General features: G+C 36.9%; 1 protein-coding gene across 1 annotated transcript in view; it reads left to right on the top strand.

The window, feature by feature from the left end:
• Nucleotides 1-19362, top strand: part of LOC144966225 (RNA-binding motif, single-stranded-interacting protein 2-like) — a gene marked incomplete in the record, with an annotated part of 271179 nt that overhangs the window by 220955 nt on the left and 30862 nt on the right. The window contains 1 exon segment of the mRNA XM_078902404.1: nt 11106-11197. Coding sequence (XP_078758530.1) covers nt 11106-11197 — 92 coding nt within the window.

Genomic DNA, 19362 nt, shown 5'->3' with positions numbered 1-19362 from the left:
CCCCATTCTAAAGTGAACAAAACTCAAAACATCACACGAATCATGTAAAAAAAAAAACAAGCCTTTAAACAAGGGAGATCCAGTCCTTTTGTAAATTTCTTTGTCCACAAAAAAAAAAAAGGGACTGAATTTGATAGATCGGCATTCTTTTCATTATTCACTCAAAGTCAGTGGATGTCGTCAATTCAATGCACGCGTACAGCAGACGCCACACTCGCACACGTTCCCATTCATACCACCACCCCCCTCTAATTTAAAATTTAGATTAAATGTATAATGTAACACAGAGAGCTCCTTTTTTATACCTCAACATATTGAACGGATAATGCTTCTAAAATAACAGGAGTAATTGTTTTATTTATTGCAATCCGTTAAATGCTCCTTGCCTATAAAATGATGAACAATAACACGTGGCCCTCAATTTCCATGGCTTGAAATGGGGGGGGAAGGGACCGACCGGCTGTTAACGTACGAACCACCAGCACTAATTCTACCGAACGTTGGAGAACAAAAAAATACGTTTTTTAAAATTTTTGGTTAGAGAACTCGCCCTTTTAATTTTGATCGACTACAACGACTCTCTCATCTTGTCAAAGACTCTTTAAAACCCGGACCTTCCTCGATAGCTTTGGACATTCCAGGTTTGAGAGATATAGACAAGTCAGGTCATTTTAATCAAAGGACGAATTTTCCGGCCAATTTTTTTTTTTTTTTTTTAAATTAAAAAACCTGTTTATTCAGAACATGGCTTCTGTTGTCCGGGCTCGGTACGTTATTAATATTATTATCATTACGCAATATTATTGTAATTGCTTTGTGATCGTTGAAAATAACCCGCAGGTTATATTTTATTTCACTTCGTACCTACTTAATATTGCCATATTCTGGAGAAGAAAAAAAAAAACATTTGAAAATTTGGCCAGAAAACTCGTCCTTCAAATATCGATCGATTTAAATGACCCTCATCTTGGAAAAAAACAAACAAAAAAACCTGGGACTTCGCGAAGTCTACCTTTCATCCAGGTTTGAGAGTTTTTGGCAAGATGAGGGACATTTAAATCGATCGAAATTTGAAGGACGGGTTTTCTGGCCAAATTTTCAAATATGTTTTTTTTTTCCAAAGTACGGGCATGCACAGTTGTTGGTGTAAAATATATCGTATGTCGTACCGGGTTTGCAGTCCAAGATGCAGGTTGTACGATGTACACTCGTAGACTCCACAATCATTATTATTATTTGAAGAGTTTGTAATTCTCACCATACTCAGGTGTAAAATGAGTACCTGACCGTTAACAGCGTTGTCTCTGTCCGAAAAAAATTGTAACATCGCCTAACAGGCGTCATGTCCCGTCCTAAATGTTAACTTGCTGTTGGCCAGGGGCCCCTTGGTAAAGCGCTTTGAGCACATTTAGTTGTATATCGCGCTATAATAAAAGCTCATTAATTTAATTTAAATTTAATAATTATTCATTGCACTGTGTTGTCGTCTCACAGAATACCTTTATTTTTTTCACATTAGCTTCTAAAATTTTACTATTAATGGTCGGTTATAAGTCCACCCGGGTTATCTCAAAAGTTTCGTGGACGCCATTTAAAACACCTTTAAAATAAAGATCTCTCTCCCCCCCCCCCCCTCCCTCCCCCCCCCCCCTCTCTCTCTCTCTCTCCCCCCCCCCCCCCTCTCTCTCTCTCTCCCCCTCTCTCTCTCTCCTTTCTCTCTCTGTCTCTCCCTCTCTCTCCTCTTCTTATCTTTCCCTCTCCCCTTCTCTATCTTTCTATGTTTCTATATCTCTTTCTTTCTTTCTTTTTTCTTTCTTACTTTCTTTCTCACTCACTCAAACGCTCTCTTTATTTTTCTTTCTTTCTATCTATCTATATATCTATCTATCTATCTATCTATCTATCTATCTATCTATCTATCTATCTCTGTCTGTCTGTCTGTTTCATATAGACGCATCTACAACCACACACCACCACACACAACACACACACACACACACACACACACACACGAAGCGCCCTTTCATTCGCATACTTCAATTGAAATGCCTCCTATTAATTTACCAGTCCTATTGATAACCAACCCAATTCCGTTTGTCATTTACTCACATTTTTTAAAATCACGCACACTCACACATTTACACACGCGCGCAAACTCTCTCTCTCTCTCTCTCTCTCTCTCTCACACACACACACACACACACATGCACACTCACACAGGCACATGCATCCTAGTTTTCGGGCTAATACACATCGCGCTCTCACGCATTACTCACTCAGCCAATTACTCTCTTATTTACTCACTTTCTCACTCACTCACTCATATTCTCACTCACTCTCTTTTTCACTCACTCATTCTCTCACTCACTCTCCCCAAATCTATCTCCATTTATTCTCTCGCGTTATTCCACCATTTTCTCCACCCTTTCTCTTTTTCTCTCTCCTTACCCCCCCCACCTCTCTCTCTCTCTCTCTTCTCTCTCTCTCTCTCTCTTATCTATCTATTATCTATCTATCATCTATCTATCTATCTATCTATCTAATCTATCTATCTTTCTCTAACTCAATCTCAACACACCTTCTCGCATCAATTATTTATTTGATTGATCTTCATTCATTCGTTATTAATTGATTGATTCCATCATCTATCCAACCATTTATCCATCCATTCACCAATCTTCATCCATCCATCCATCCATCCATCCTTCCATCCACCATCCATCCATCCATCCATCCTCCCATCCATCCATCCATTCATCCATCTATCAATCAATCCATCCATCCATCCTTCCATCCATCCTTCCATCCACATATTATCCATCCATCCATTCATGTCGTTCCATCCATCCTCCTCAGGTTCGGCAGCATCACGTCCACGAAAGCCATCATAGACCAGACCAATAATAAATGCAAAGGTAAGTCTGGACTCGGAAATGACATTTTATCATTAATTATACATACAATGAAGGTCCCTCCCGACTTACATGTTAAATTTTGCTGTTTTCCAGGGACCTTTGTAAAGCGCTTTGAGCACGCTTAGTGGATATTGCGCTATATAAAAGCTCAAGAGTTTGTTTTTGTTCAGGGTACAGCAGTAAATAAAATAAAATAAATAAAATTCCCTGTATTCATCCCATAGGAGAAATGTGTCTCTAGGGTCTATTCCAAGGGAAGACTGGAATAGCCCAGGCGTCAGCCGCAGTGCAGCGCCGCAATTTGAGGTAGGGCGAGGTGACTTGTCAAGGTTTTAAAGCGTAGCGGCGGGTGATCGAACTCGGTACCTTTCGGATAGGAAGCAAAGACCGTACCGCGGGTGGTTGGATGGGAGCATCACCCTTGAATCTTATACCTATGATGTTCGCATGGGTGTACGATCCGATAGTGATGCCGTTTCTTCTTCTTTTTACTAGCCTATCCTGCTTCTTTGGTTTGTGATTGTATTTTTGACAGGGGATATTTTTTTTTTCTGTAAATCTTCTGCCTGTTTGTTCTTGGTTATTTATAATTTAGCTTATGATATCTTTAGGTTATGATTTTGATTTACATTTGTACTATTTTTGTTAGATTGCTTGTTTTTTTGTTTCAGCGGTCTCTCATATAACCTCAATTGTGTTGGAAGAGACCTAAAGCAACAAACAAACAAAAAAGACCGTACCGCTGAGCCACGCTGTCCCTTTAACTTACTCAATCCGAGAGATTTTTTTCTATTTTTCAATATTGGAAAATATATATATATATATATATATATATATATATATATATATATATATATATATATATATATATATATATATATATATATATATATATATATATATATATATTCAAAATGAGCATGTACATAGATAGTTTTATTCAACTATCATTAACATGCAAAAACTAAAAGCACTAGCTTTGATACTACGCCTATAATTTGTCTCAGAAAAAATGTAATGGGGTAAAAGTAACCCGGGTAGACTACGGATATAGTCGGTGGTCGGGTTGAGCTTGAGTGAGTTAACCGAGTGGGATTATTTTATGGACTTGATTTAATATTGTTGAAATGGGCCAATTTTTTATTTTGGTTGTTGGAGAAAACATATTTTCATTACAACAATGAGCCCATAATGAATTTCGTGGGTAAAAGTAACCGGGTAAACTACGGATATAGTCGGTGTTTGAGTTGAGTGAGTTAATTTTTTTCCATCTGTTTATCTGGTTATGATGACAAACCTTACTGGCTTGTTTGTTATGAGGGCTGTAATGCAATGTCATTTCATGAAATAGATTAAAGAGATGAATATATTATGTTCATAGCCAAGTTAATAAACAGAGGCGATAGTGGCCCGACGTGCATTTATTTGCAGATCCGATAGTCCAGTTCATTATGGGCTCATTGTTGTAATGGAAATTTTTTTAAAAAATGATTTTTAAAATGATGTAAAATATTGTTCATTATAGCAATGTTAAACTGGGCCCATAATATGTGGGTTTGGATGTCAGACCTGCATATATGTATGCGTCGGGTGGGGTGATTCAGTTGTGTTGGAAGCCAGCAAAATATTATACAAGTACCAGCATCCCATGGTTATAATTTTGTTATTAAGTAAAGACCCAGAATCGATTTAAAATGAACCACATTTCTGTCGTACTCTGGTAAAAAAAAAAAAAAAACAACCCATATTTTAAAAATTGGCCAGAAAACTCGTCCTTCAAATATCGATCGATATAAATGACTCTCATCTTGGCAAAAACTATCAAACCTGGGACTTCGCAGAGATAACAAATTTATTTTATAACTTTCGACAAGACAAATCGCCCATCATATTTATCGTTCGATAAAAGTGACCTTGTTAAAAAAAAATCAATTTTCTCAACAACGACGACAACAAAAAAAAAAAAAAAAGGGGAGTGGGGGGGGGGGGGAGACATATAAATTAATTTTACAGCGTTTAAATTTAAATTACCATCTATATTATAATACAGATTAGACGTGTGAGACAGGAATTAATTAATATGCAATGTCAAACAGATGGGAGCTTTTAAAAAATAGGTTAATATAATACACGAAGTGACTATTCTCATCCTCCTAGTCTAGGATGCTAGTCTTCATAATAGTAGTCCACAATTGTTGTATGTTTAATCCAAAGGTTGTAATGCAGTAATTTGTTAAGTTTCTTGTCACAAGTTGCACAATTTTTTAAAAAAATCAATCAAATCCAAATCGCAAAAAGCCGGCGACGTTTTTTTCGGTAATCCAATCGGCCGCGGGGGGGGGGGGGGGTGAGAATAGAGGCAGCCTTTAAAAAATAGGTTAATATATATATAATATAGAATTGCCATCAAATCGACGAAAACGCTGCATTGATTGATGATCAAAAAGTCAATAATTATCAAACAGCTTGTGGCTATAATATTGTTCAGCTATGAATTACCCCGTCACTTTATATCGTGGAGCCGTGTAAAATTTAACTACTGTAGTCACTGTCGTACTCGATTACTAGTTAAATTTTAACTTTGTAACTTAGTAACGGTTCTAAACTATCGGAAGAATGGTGGACGCCCTTATGAAATACTTCTCCGACGAGCATAAAAGTGTATCTAGAAGAGAAAAAAAAAAAAAACCATTATAAATCTGATCATATTTTGACTTAACTTTTATACATTCTGGTGGCATGACACGTGAAAAAGTTCTAGCCAGCATGAAGAATAAAAAAGTACCGATTTTCCTTGTTTAGAACCGAGCTGCTGGTTGCTGGGGCGGTCGTGACATCAGACTATTGAATCCTATTGTGCTTTACGGTGTTACGAGCATGACTAAAACGTAAATCAATATTTTAACTTTAGATTTAGGGGTTTGGGGCTTTGTTGTCATCTCGGCTTTTGTGTTCGCCATTAATACGATACGGTATCGTTTTATGTTGGAATTCATTTATTCATGAAAAACTGTCCGGTTTTTTTTTTTTTTTTTTTGTTTTGTTTTTGTTTTTTTGTTTTACATTTTTTGAAATAGAATTTGTTAGTTGGGTTATTGATTAAAATTGTCGTTGGTGTTTAGATAGGGATGGTGGTGGTGTTGTGATGATGATGATGATGATGTTGGTGATGATGATGAAGATGTCAGTTATCGGGGTGGAAATGATGATTATGATTATGATGTTAGTTGTGATAGTGGTGGTGGTGATGATGATGATGATGTCAGTTATCGGGGCGGAAATGATGATTATGATGATGACGATGTTAGTTGTGATGGTGGTGGATATGTGATGATGATGATAGTGATGATTACGATGATGATGATGATCACATTATGATCATCAATTTCATCATTGTATTCCTCGCACCAATAGTACAGTGGACAGAAGAGCACTCGCTCCACACACACACAGACACACACACACACACACGCGCGCGCGCGCGCGCGCACAGATAGAGACTGGGTTAAATCGCGATTATAATTTTTTACTCTAACCTCCACCCCCCCCCCCCTCCCCTTCATTCTAGCAGTGATTGAATAGCTGGGTCTATTAGAAATGGCAGAAAGTACAAGCAATTGCTATCTACCTTTTTTATTCTATAAAAACCAGGATAAACCCCAAACTCCTGACTCTCAAGCGAAGCAAACTAGAAAGGGCCATTGCTATCAATTATTACACTTTTTTCTATTTCTAAAAAAGAAAATTGAGCTTTTATATAGCGCAATATCCACTAAACGTGCTCAAAGTGCTTTACAAGGGGTCCCTGACCAACAGCAAGACGTAACATGTAGGACAAGACACGACGCCTGCACGACGGCTACAATTTTTTTTCCGACAAGGACAACGCTGTTAACGGTCAGGTACTCATTTTATACCTGAGTACGGTGAGAGATTGTGAGTAGTTAAGAGCATTTCCCAACAAGGACTCAACAATGCGCCCTTCGAGCGAGGCTCGAACCCCAGGACCTTCCGATCCGAAAGCGAGTGTCATACCACAAGAGCACATAGCCGCACATAAATTATTACCACCACCACCACCACCACCACCATCATCATCATCATCATCATATCAACCATTTTCACTACCAGCATCATCATCATCTCATCATCATTAATAGTAGCAGCAGCAGCAGTAGTAGCATCAATGGTAACAGCAGGTGGTTGATTTGCGCCGAGGGTGCAGGTATAATAATAATAATAATAATAATAATAATAATAATAATAATAATAATAATAATAATAATAATAATAATAATAAAAGTAATGATAACGCTATCAAACGGGCATACGGCACATTGCCAGGCCAGCAGCCAGTATCAGTGAGAGTGAGTTCACATATGCTGCTCGCGAGCTGTTTCATCGCCCTAGTGTCGTGTGTGATGTGTCGTTATTGTTAAACCAGTTAAATGCCGTACTTTGAAATAAAAACTAAAACAAAAAATCGACTCATATTTTTTTTAAATTTGGCCAGATAACTTGTCCTTCAAATATCAATCGATTTAAATGACCTTCATCTTGGTAAAAACTCTCAACCCCGAGACCTCGCGAGATCTTGATTAAAGTCCCAGGTTTGAGCGTTTTCGCCAAGATGACGGTCATTTAAATCTAAATATATTTTGAAGGATGCGTTTTCTGGCCAAATATTTAAAAATACGAGTTGTATTTTTTTTTTTAAATCTCCCAAAGGACGGCACGTAACTGGTTAATAATATCACATGAAACAATCGTCCTGTCCCCCGCTATTGACGATTGGGAAATGCGATAACACACACACACACACACACACACACACACACACACACACTCACGGGCGTGTTACTGTTACCAACTGTTCCTACGATAGGGGTGGTGGTTGTCGTTGTTTGTTAGTTAGAGTGTGGTGCCACCATCATCATCACCATCATCATCATCATACCTCGCTGCTCTCCGACTCTTCATAGCTACTAGCTACGTCAAACACAAAAATTGACTCATTTCAAATTTATTGGTTGAACAGTGAAAACAGTGAAATTCGTTGACTGGTTAATCAAGTTGGATAGAGAAAGAGATAGAGAGTTGTCAATTTGTCTGTCTTATTCTGTGTGATTTTTGATAACAGTTTCGTCGTTAAAAAAAAAAAACATTTTTATTATTCATCGGATTTCTTGTTCTTTGGATATTTTGTTTTTGGATTGTTCTGGAGGAATTCTTGAATTTATTTACTGTTCAGTTTTTGGTTTGTTTGTTTGTTTTTATGTTCATCTCAGGTAAATCTGGTAAGTTTGATTCTGTTGATTTTGTGCGGTTATGTGGTCTTGTGGTATGACACTCGCTTTCGGATCTGAAGGTCCTGGGTTCGAGCCTCGCTCAGCGAATAGTTGAGTTCATGGAAAAGGCTCTTTACTCACATTCTCTCACCGTACTCAGGTGTAAAATGAGTACCTTGCCGTTAACAGCGTTGTCTCTGTCCGAAAAAAATTATAATAGCGCCTAACAGGCGTCATGTCCCGTTCTACATGTTACGTGTTGCTGTCGGTCAGGGACCCCTTGTAAAGCGCTTTGAGCACGTTTAGTGGATATTGCGCTATATAAAAGCACAAGCTCAAGTTGTTGTTGTTTTTCAATCCTGCTTTAACTTCATAACGACCAATTTCTAATTTGTCTTTGATGACACGATTTGTTTATTTAGATTCTATATTTAATATTTCTTGACGAGTCCAAATCTATTTCTGGTTCATGAAAAATCATACGATTTTTTAAAAAGTTGTTTTTGGTGAAGAAATAACACATACATAGACTACTAATGAGCCAAATGTTCTTTAAATTTAATATTAAAAACGAAACAAAAAGAAAGAAAGAAAAGCAAGATTTATTTAGTATTAGAGTTAAATACTGAAATTATCAAAATCACAAAAGCCAGAATTCCCTTAATTGAATTCAGTTTCTTCGTAAACCAGCACGCTCGACTTCATTCACGTGCAGATTTCTTAAAGGAATTGGGGGAGGGGGGGGGGGTGTCGGCCACAAATAATTAAATAAATAAATAAATGAAAAGTGAACCTTTATGGCAACATCCAATAGAAATGCCCAAAGCGCTTGACAAGCTAACATACATACAGCATAATAACACGTGACTTCCTGAAGTCTGTGCACTATTATATTATATTACAATTTCTCTTCAGTGGGTCGCTAGATTGGTGTTGCCTTTCAGAATGGACTCTGTCCCCGTTTGGAGACGAAATAAGTCCCGGCAACCCTTGTACGTAGAATCACTGATTTCGGACAGATATGCGTATACGAGATGGAAGTCGGTTTGGACGAATTCAATCCCTCGAGGGGGCGGGGACATCGACTCCTCGATACTGGGGGGAGAAATTTTCCAGGTTTTTCCACCAGCAAGAGGAGACATTGGGTGGCAGCGAATCGGCTTCGGTCGAGAACCCGCTTAACGGCAAAATCGCTGCACCAGTGTGTGGATTTTCCACCCGTCGTGGTAACGAATCCGAAACCGCAGAGCATCTAGTTGAACGGGGTGTTGTGACGAAGCTAACGGGTGGGTTTGCGACGGTGCACGAGTGCGGTAAGGAATTTGCTGATTGGGTCGATCGTCACAAAATAGAAGTGTGAGCACTATTAGAAGCTGCTGCCGTTCAGAAGGTACTCAATTTTCACCCGAAGTAACGGTTAGAAAATATAATGTGATTAAAGACTGTTTTCCAAGGAACAAAGAACTAACTTTGTGTTGTCCGTAAGACGAATCGAATCTTTTACTTCGAGGTCTCAAGCCGATTGTTATATCACTAGCAGTAGGAGTAGTCCCTCAGAGCCATAAAAGGCCCGTGGAGTGGGGAGTGTTTATGTTCCGGGTACTACAGCACGAAACGGACAAAGGCAATTGCTTGCCATCCTTTTGATAGGACTTTCCGTCAGATCTAACAGTCCTATCTACCCACTCACCGCTGGGTGGGCTTGGTAGTATGACAGAAAAAAATCTCGACCGCTCTAAAACCATATTTACTGAATTCAGCTGCTGCAGCGAACAAATATGTTCTAAATGTTTCTTTATTGGAGTTCAGTGCTCAGAAAAGTTCAGTAAATTTTTCCTCCTGTATTGGCAACCCTGCCTTGCTCTCTACCCAAATATATCAGCTTAAAGATCTGAACTCACTCACTGCGCACTGTCCCTCTTTCTCCCTCTTTTTGTAACAAATTCTCCATCTTTTGGAACAGTCAGGATTGGCACCTGCTCTGCATTAAAAAAAAAAATCATGTAAGTTATAAAACTTGAAATTCGGAATTCTTTCCCTCGGAAATAATTTACTCATCATTCGTGTGTAGCTGGTATCGCATCGGGATTGGGTGATGTGTAATGGAGTAATCGAATAAATATAAAATAAACGATACTGCCAGTGCTCCCTCCAGATGCCGTGGAGATGGTATCTGTCTGACTGACGTCATTTGGATTCGATTTGTACTGATATCACCAGACCACCATTGCTCAGGTCACTGCAGCTGTTGTCGTCGTCGTTGTGCTCCACGGGCTTTTACGGAGACTAAAATATTATAGACTGTTACGTACCCAGACATGTCAATCCATCACGATTTTACCGGAAGTTTCCGGTATTTGTTCAAATTTCCGATTTCTAAAATCTCTAGCCATTTTCTAGATTTTGATATTATCATCATCGTCGTCATCATCATCATCATCGTCACCATCATCATCAACATCATCTTCAACCTCATCATTCTCATCTCATCTTCATTAAAATCCCAGAGAGTTGCTCTAATCGTTTCCCCGAATTCAGTCTCTGATAAGTTGGCAACTCTACGTACGAGTAGGACTTACAATGTTGTAAAATGTGATTTTGTTTGGACAGTTTAATCCATTCTGCCTAAAGGCTGAAATGGTTTTACTACCGTACTTAACAATAAAACAAAAAAAAAAAACAAAAAAAAAAAACAAAACATTTTAATGAATTTTTACCAAGTTTTGTTTCCACTGGTTAGGGTTTTGTAGATTTCGAAAACCCTAAATCTTAAATGGTGACACGTTCTTGTTTCCACAGGGGTATGGTTTTGTAGTTTTCAAAAACCCTAAATACAGGGGTATGGTTTTGTAGATTTCAAAAACCCTAAATCTTAAATGGTGTCACGTTCTTGTTTCCACAGGGTATGGTTTTGTAGATTTCGAGAACCCCCAAGCTGCAGAACGAGCCGTTCAGGTTTTACAGGGACAAGGAATACAAGCACAGATGGCCAAGGTAAATATAATCAAATATTCATCGAATACTTTTTGACATTTCATTGGAGTCGATCTCAATCCAGCCAAGGTCGCACACAGGCCAAAATTGGCCGAATTCGATTTTTTTACATCCATAATCAGATTTTTTTTTGTTTTTTTTTTTTTTTTTATGGTCATGAATTTTCCGGTAATCAGGAGGTCTGAGGTCCGATCCCCAGTCGAGGTAGACTGGTTATTTGGGATGTTCTGTGGGTTTTCTTTTGTTTTTTTCTTTGTCTGGCATCGTTTTATACACACTTGTTCAGATCTTTATATCTCATAGCAGTGCCTGCTCCCCATTTTCTTTCAGGATTGGGAGTCAGAACGGTTTGAAAATAATCTCACCAATAGGGTTCAATGGTCGAGACGTCACTTCCCTCGTATTGAAGCATAGTAACTTAGTAACTGGTTCTAAACTATCGGAACAATGAATGGCGGACGCCCTTATGAAATATTTCTCCGACGAGCATAAAAGTGTATCCAGGGGAGAAAAACATTATAAATCTGATCATGTTTTGACTTTTATACATTCTGATTACATGACACGTGAAAAAGTTCTAGCTAAAATGAAGAATAAAGAGTTCCGATTTTCTCTGTTTAGAACCAAGCTGCTGGTTGCTGGGCGGACGTGACATCAGTCTATTGAAACCTATTATTATCCCGTAAAAACTACGGATTTTTTATAACTATTTCGTGTCAGCAGGTCTGACCTATGACATCATTGGCTCTGACCGCGACATAATGAGAGACAGACGGAATATGTTTTGTTTCTCACGTACATGCAAGTATTATAATAACCAGACACAACACATTTTGTTCTGACGACATACACAACACACCTACTACACATGTACCATTTTAATTGCACGGCGCTAGCTATGTCCCTGTTATGCGAGCAGGGACACATTCCCCTTCCCCGAGCCCCGAGCTCCCGTAAATCTAAAGCAATAAAGAATCCGGACACCGAGTTGATACCGAGTAGTATAAAATTTATTATCCAGTCATATTAGTATTAGAATAATAATGATAATATCTGTACATTGATAAAACAATGGAATGCTACAGTTGGGAAGGGGTTGGAAAGAGAGATGAATTGTCGCGCACTGACAAAAGACTTTAAAGAGAGATTTGGCCAGAACGGTTTTCTTCTAAAAGAAAAAAAAAATTTTATCTTTTACTGCAAATATCAACATATTAACGTGAGCTTTTTATATAGCGCAATATACACTAAACGTGCTTAAAGCGCTTTGCAAAGGATCCCTGACCAACAGCAACACGTATTATATAGAACAAGACATGACGTCTGTTAGGTGATATTATAATTTATTTATTTTTCGACAGACACAACGGCGTTAACGGTCAGGTACTCATTTTACACCTGAGTAGGGTGAGAGAATGTGAGTAGTAAAGAGTCTTTTCCAATGACGCAACTATGCGCCGAGCGAGGCTCGAACCCAGGACCTTCCGATCCGAAAGCGAGTGTCAGACTACTAGACCAAATTATAGCGGCACGCTACGACTTGTCAAAGAATTCTTACCAGAGACCTGATTACAAGTCTTGGGTTCAAATCTCTTGTCAAGTCCAGTCTTCTGAATTCATGGAGATTATAATATGCAAGTAAAAACAGTTTTTACGACCACAATGTTGGATGGAGGGGGGGGGGGGGTGAATACCTGCCAACCCTTCCACTTTGACGGAATCATTTCCTATTTTCACTCTTCTTATTTCTACTATTCCGTCATTGTCTATAAAATTCCGATTTACAAAAATGATGATAATAATGGTAAGAAGAAAGAAGAGCAAAAAAAAAAAAAAAAGGGGGGGGGGGGGGGTGAAAGAGGTGGAATTCCTATTTTTTGTCTTAAATTCCTATTTTTTTTGTCTTATATTCCTTTTTTTTTTGTCTTAAATTCCTATTTTTTGTCGTAAATTCCTATTTTTTTTTTGGTCTTAAATTCCTATTTTTTTGTCTTAAATTCCTTTTTTTTTTTTTGGTCTTAAATTCCTATTTTTTTGTCTCAAATTCCCATTTTCAGGCGTCCTGATTCCACTTTTGGAATGTGAAGGGTTGGCAGTTCTGACAAATCGTGATGTGTTTTGTTAGGGCATAGCATAATATAGCATTGTAACGCAGATAATGATTGCATTGGGGTGTAGGTACGTGTGGGGATAATAGCCACAATCGGCCATTTAGGGCAATCACAGCACACACGTAATGATCATCGTAATAACCATAATGATATACGGCCGACATTTAGATATTGTAATGATTTGGACATGATATTTGCCGTTGCCGCCGCTATCCTTCTCCTGCTACCCCCCTCCCCCCTTTCCTACCCACTCACGCCTATTTCGCATTCTAACCCCCCCCCCCCCCCCCCCCCCTTCCCCCTGAGTGTTCAGGTTAGTTTCAACGGTTCCAGTTATTTTGGCTTTTTAACTCACTCAATCCTAGAGATTTTTGCTACTTTTCAAAATTGGAAAAATTGTACTAAAAATGAGCATGTCCATGGATAGTTTTATTCAACCACCATTAACATGTAAACAACTATAAAACATTAGTTTTGATACTACGCCTATGATTTGTCTCATAAAAATGTAATAAATAGGCATGGGGTAAAAGTAACCCCGGGTAAACTACGGATATAGTCGGTATTAGGGTTGAGTGAGTTAAAGCAGACATGATGGAAAGCAACGTCGCTATAGGGGGTCGCGTGGCTCAGCGGGACGGTCTTTGCTTCGTACCCAAAAGGTACCGAGTTCGACTACCCGCCTCGTTGTGTGTAGCCTCGAGCACACGTCACCTCGCCTTAGCTCACTTTGCGACGCTGCACTGCGGCTGACGCCTGAGTTATTCCAGTCTTCCCTTGGAATATACCCCTTGTGGATGAATAAAGGGAATTTTATTTTATATATTTATTTTTTCATAATAAAAGCATGCAAGAAAATGCTCCATATAAAAGCTGAAGTTTTGAAGTAAAAAAATATTAACGTGAGGAAGAGTCATCAGTCATCCAATAAAATGTATTTCCACCCTAAGGGCTAAGGTCCCAGTCCATAGCATTGTATTGAATGTGCCCGAGTTGGTTAGAGCGCTCGCCTAGCAAGCAAAGGGACTTATTGATCCCGAGCGCCGTTGATATTTTCATCCGCCCCCCCCCCCCCCCCCCCCCCCCCCCCCCCGGACATCCATCAATGTTCGAGTAATTGAATCCTTTTTGATCTGTCGTAAAGTACTTTGCGAGATCGACTAACATCCTATCCAAAGAGTAACAAGCAATTGTTAATGTTCGTTTAACGCTATAGTAACTGGAATAAACTAGATATTCCACTCCGGCTTCATCGTGGGATTCACCTTCTTATTTCTAGAGCTAAGTTTGTACGCCATTTTTGGCTTGGCTCACATCTGGTTTATTTTTACAATCTGAATTAGCTTTCCAAATTATATATTATAATTACACGTGTTTACGGTCTCCAAACAACACACCTGGGTGGGGTTCCTGACCTCCCATAGTGGGCAGGGGGGTACATACTGTGTCTGTTTTCCAACATGCTTTCTGTCTTTGTCTTGGAATGAGATTACTTTGTTTTGTCCTGGCCCTGGCTGGATACCCTAGCTGGGAGGGAAACAGTCAAATGTATAGTTAGAGTTTTGGGAGATGATATTTTTTCCTTTAAATCATCTCTCTGTATTATTATATTTGTTATTTTGAATATATAATGAGTGCATTTGAGTGTATTCCTCTTTATTGGATTTTGTGCTTGTGTCCGAATGAAACTTGTAGGTGATCTCAAACTAAGTACATTGGTGGTATGCTCTTGGAATCTACATCTGATCCCTATTTGTTCCCAGTTCCCCTTTGTCTCCCTTTCTCTTGGGTGCTTTAATTGTAATTCAAGAACTTTTAACTATCCAATTTTCTTCCTTTTTACTGGCGTTGATATAACCTAAATGTGTTGCAAGCGCCGTAAAATCCTTAAAAAACATAAAACAAACAACACATAATGGTACAGTGTACAATTTGTCATCTGTTGAATATTGAAATGGTCTACACACGTACGTGAGCTGTACACACTTACACATTGTTGTCATGTTATGTCATGCAGCAACGAATGTTAGACTAGCCTAATGGAATGAACCCATCAATGTAGGGTATTGTGTTTTGTGTCAACACAAAGTAAATACAAGGGGCAAACAACTGCAAACGGTTTATGCATTTCTGACGCTTGCACAGACATAAGGTGGGAGGGTGGGGGTGGGTGGGTGGTCCATATTTAGGCCAAATTTGATTTTTCTCTTTGTTTTGTTTGCATGTTTTTAAGACGGCGCTTGCAACACATTAAGGTCATATCAGCGTCAGTAAAAAAGGAAGAAAATGGGATAGTAAAAAGTTGTAGAATTACAATTTAAGTACCCAATAAAAAGGAAGACAAATGGGAATCAGTTCAAATAGGGAACAGATGTTGATTCCAAAAGCATAGTAGGTACTATCGGTTTTCTCTTTTTGTTACAGTTTCAGAATTTTTCTTTCTCCACCATTTTTTAAAGGAAATTATTCGCTAATATTTTTATTAAAGTAGTTCTTCAGAGCCATTAAACTCATGGGGCCAGAGTTTATCCCGGTTTCTATAGCGTGAAAGCAATACTCTTCAACAATCGTAACGTCACTTCCCTCGTAATGACGAATGGTAACTTAGATTGGCTGTAAACTATCGGAACAATGGCGGACGCCCTTATGAAATATTTCTCCGACGAGCATAAAAGCGTATCCAGAGGGGGAAAAAAACTTTATAAATCTGATCATGTTTTGACTTTTCTGATCACAAGACATATGAAAAGTTCTAGCCAGCATGAAGAATAAAAAGTACCGATTTTCTTTGTTTAGAACCACGATGGCCGCCGTTGCTAGGCAACGTGACATCAGACTATCGAATCCAATTGCTTGTTACTCTTTTTGGATAAGACCCTAGTCTATCGCTAAGTACTTTCCACCAGATCTAAAAGACCCTGCTATCCAATATTTAGAATTCTCCTGTGCTGTTTTCGATGGAAGGCATATACATAGTTTATCTTCTTCGTTTTTTTGGGGTTTTTTTTGTTAGTGCCTATGACATAATTTGTTAGAGGTTCAGACAAGTCCAGTTTCCTGCAATATGGCGGATGTGGAATGGAGAGTTTATTTTTTTGTCGATTTACGGAACATAAATCGAACCAATGGCGATTAAAATAATATAGTTTTATTTTATATGAACGTTAAAAATATAGCTAAGGTCATTTGTTGTTTACGAGATATTGAAATAATAAGAAAAAAAAACTCACAGATGTTTAATTAAAGGCGTAAAAGGCTTGCTAGCTAGCTCGTACGTTTGCTGTTCATTTAATTCATAGCTGCCAACCCTTCCACTTTTGGCGGAATCATTCCTATTTTCACTCTTCTTTTTTGTACTATTTCGCCATTGTCTCTAAAGTTCCGATTTTCAAAAATGATGATAATGTTAAGAATAAAAAAGAGCGAAAGAGGGGGGGGGGGGGGTTAAAGGGTGAAATTCCTATTTTATGTCTCAAATTCCTATTTTTAGGCGCTCTGATTCCACTTTTGGAATGTGAAAGGTTGGCAGGTCTGTTAATTGTATCGCTCGTTTTTAACTACCCTTGTAATATAAGTAGCTTGTTCAGAAAAGTATAATCTTCTTTTAATGAAAAAAAAGCGTTTTTAATCAGAGCAGGAGAATCTTGAGGCATTGCTCCATTACAAGCCAAATCCGAGTTAAATCTACCCGGACCATAGCAGCCTCGAGAATAGAAGGCATTGACCCGGACTAAACCCAGCATAATTTCTGGATATTTTTAAAATCGCATCACAAATTATGTAATCGATTCTACTACAGTTGTGTCAATGCCGCGTCGCTATAAAGCTGCTGTCTTGGTGAAATCGGTTAGATCTAGGATTTCATTTTAATCAGATAGGTTATTAGAAAATTTGTAAATTTTTATTCGAAAAATTGTTGTTGCTGGCTTGCCTTGTAAGGGGTTAAAATGACCTGCATGCCTGACCGATTTACGCTGTCCCATCCAGTGTGTGTGCGTGTGTATCTAGTATCTTACAGTTAGCAGACGTCAGACGTGTGGGGGAAGAAGATCCTTTGAATGCGCGCGCATCAGGAGTTAATAGCAGGTTTGGATGAATGAATGGAATAAATAAGAATTGGGTGGGATTTCCTTTGGAATGTTATCTCGCTCTGATTATATTGTTGATTTCACGCATGCAGAAGCCACGGGTTCAAGGGTCATGACCTTTCACAATACGATATTATATTTACCACTTTGATGATTTAGACAACATGGCATTGGAAAATTGTTTCACTTTATTTAATTGGTCACGCTTTTGTTTTCATTTTCATCTTTAGGCTTGCCTTTATCTTTATTCTTCCTTGAATTTCAATTTAATTCGTTCAATACTTCAACCATTCAATTCGTTCGTACAATAAGCAGCGAATATATTCTTTTATGTCCAATGTAGTTCGTAGAATTTCCAGTTTCATTTTGACTTGACATCTTGTCTGCCAACCTTTAATGTAATCCCTTCTACGGTTTATAATTTCAATTCCCGTCAGAGATAGATGAAAAGAAAAGATTATGTATTTTATCGTAAAGATGTATGTGTCAGATAACTTACAACGATACGTTCATTCTAACATCTCAGGTCACAAAACCCTATCATTTATATAGATATATATTTTAGATTGGAAAGGGGGGGGGGGGAGAGAGAGAGAGAGAGAGAGAGAGAGAGAGAGAGAGAGAGAGAGAGAGAGAGAGAGAGAGAGAGAGAGAGGGAGAATGGTAAAAAGAAGTACACAACCAAAAAGAGGATGAATTATTTTTAAATATTGATTTAATCAAGTGTTCCCATTCATGTCCTGTCGTGTTTGGTTACACGGTCGGATGGCTTGATGCTCATATCAGTCACATGGATATAAAGCATAATACCTATATATTATATTATAATATTATATTATCAGATGTGAATAATAATATAGATGTGATATAATAATAATAAATAAAATAATAATAATAATAATAATAATAATAAATGAATAATAATAATAATAATAATAATAATAATGATAATAAAATAATATAATAATAATAATAATAAAATAATAATAAGTAATAATAATAATAATAATATAAATAATAATAATAAATAATAATAATAATAATAATAAATAATAATAATATAATAAAAAGTAATAATAATAAATAATAATAATATAATAGAATAATAATAATAATAATAATAATATAATAATAATAATAATAATAATAATAATAATAAATAATAAAATATATAATAATAATAATAATAATAGTAATATAATAATAATAGATAATAATATATATAAAATATATAATGATAATAATAATAATTAATAAATAATAATAATAATAATAATAAAAAATAATAAATAATAATAATAATTTAATATAATAATAATAATAATAAAATATAATAATAATAATAAAATAATAATAATAATAAATAGATAATAATAATAATAATAATAATAATAATAATAATATAATAATAATATAATAATAATAATAATAATATAATAATATAATAATAATAATAATAATAGTAATAATAATAGTAATATATAATAATAATAATAATAGATAATAATAATAATAATAATAATAATAAATAATAATAATAATAATAAATAATAATAATAATAATAATAATAAAATAATAATAATAATAATATATAAATCTGATGTGAATTCATCCGAAGACTTTTGTGTTAAGCATATTTTTAATTTTTAAAAAGAAGAAGAAGAAGAAGACAAGAAAAGTTGGAAGCAGGAAATGTTAAGTGAGCTGTGTTCAACAATCAATGTATTCATCTATTGGTTCTAACGCTGGGTGCACATCGTTGATTTGCTACCAAGAACAGGTCGGTTCTGCGTATCGGTTTTATGTATGCTTAATATAATTTCACAGAAATGTAGTTTATTATTATTCGAGAGGGGGGGGGGGTGCTGTAAGACCAGCCCTATTAGTTGTTCAATTCAAAATCGTGTGATGTTCTATGATACAGTATCAAAGTAGAAGAATAAAGAGGTGGGGGGGGGGGGGGGG

Source organism: Berghia stephanieae, chromosome 2 (genome assembly GCF_034508935.2).
Source record: "Berghia stephanieae isolate SIO BIC M18660-M18661 chromosome 2, UCSD_Bste_1.3, whole genome shotgun sequence".
Classification (NCBI taxonomy): Eukaryota; Metazoa; Mollusca; class Gastropoda; order Nudibranchia; family Aeolidiidae; genus Berghia; species Berghia stephanieae.
Note: the sequence above shows the minus strand (reverse complement) of the source record. Positions and strands in the feature narration are given on the sequence as shown.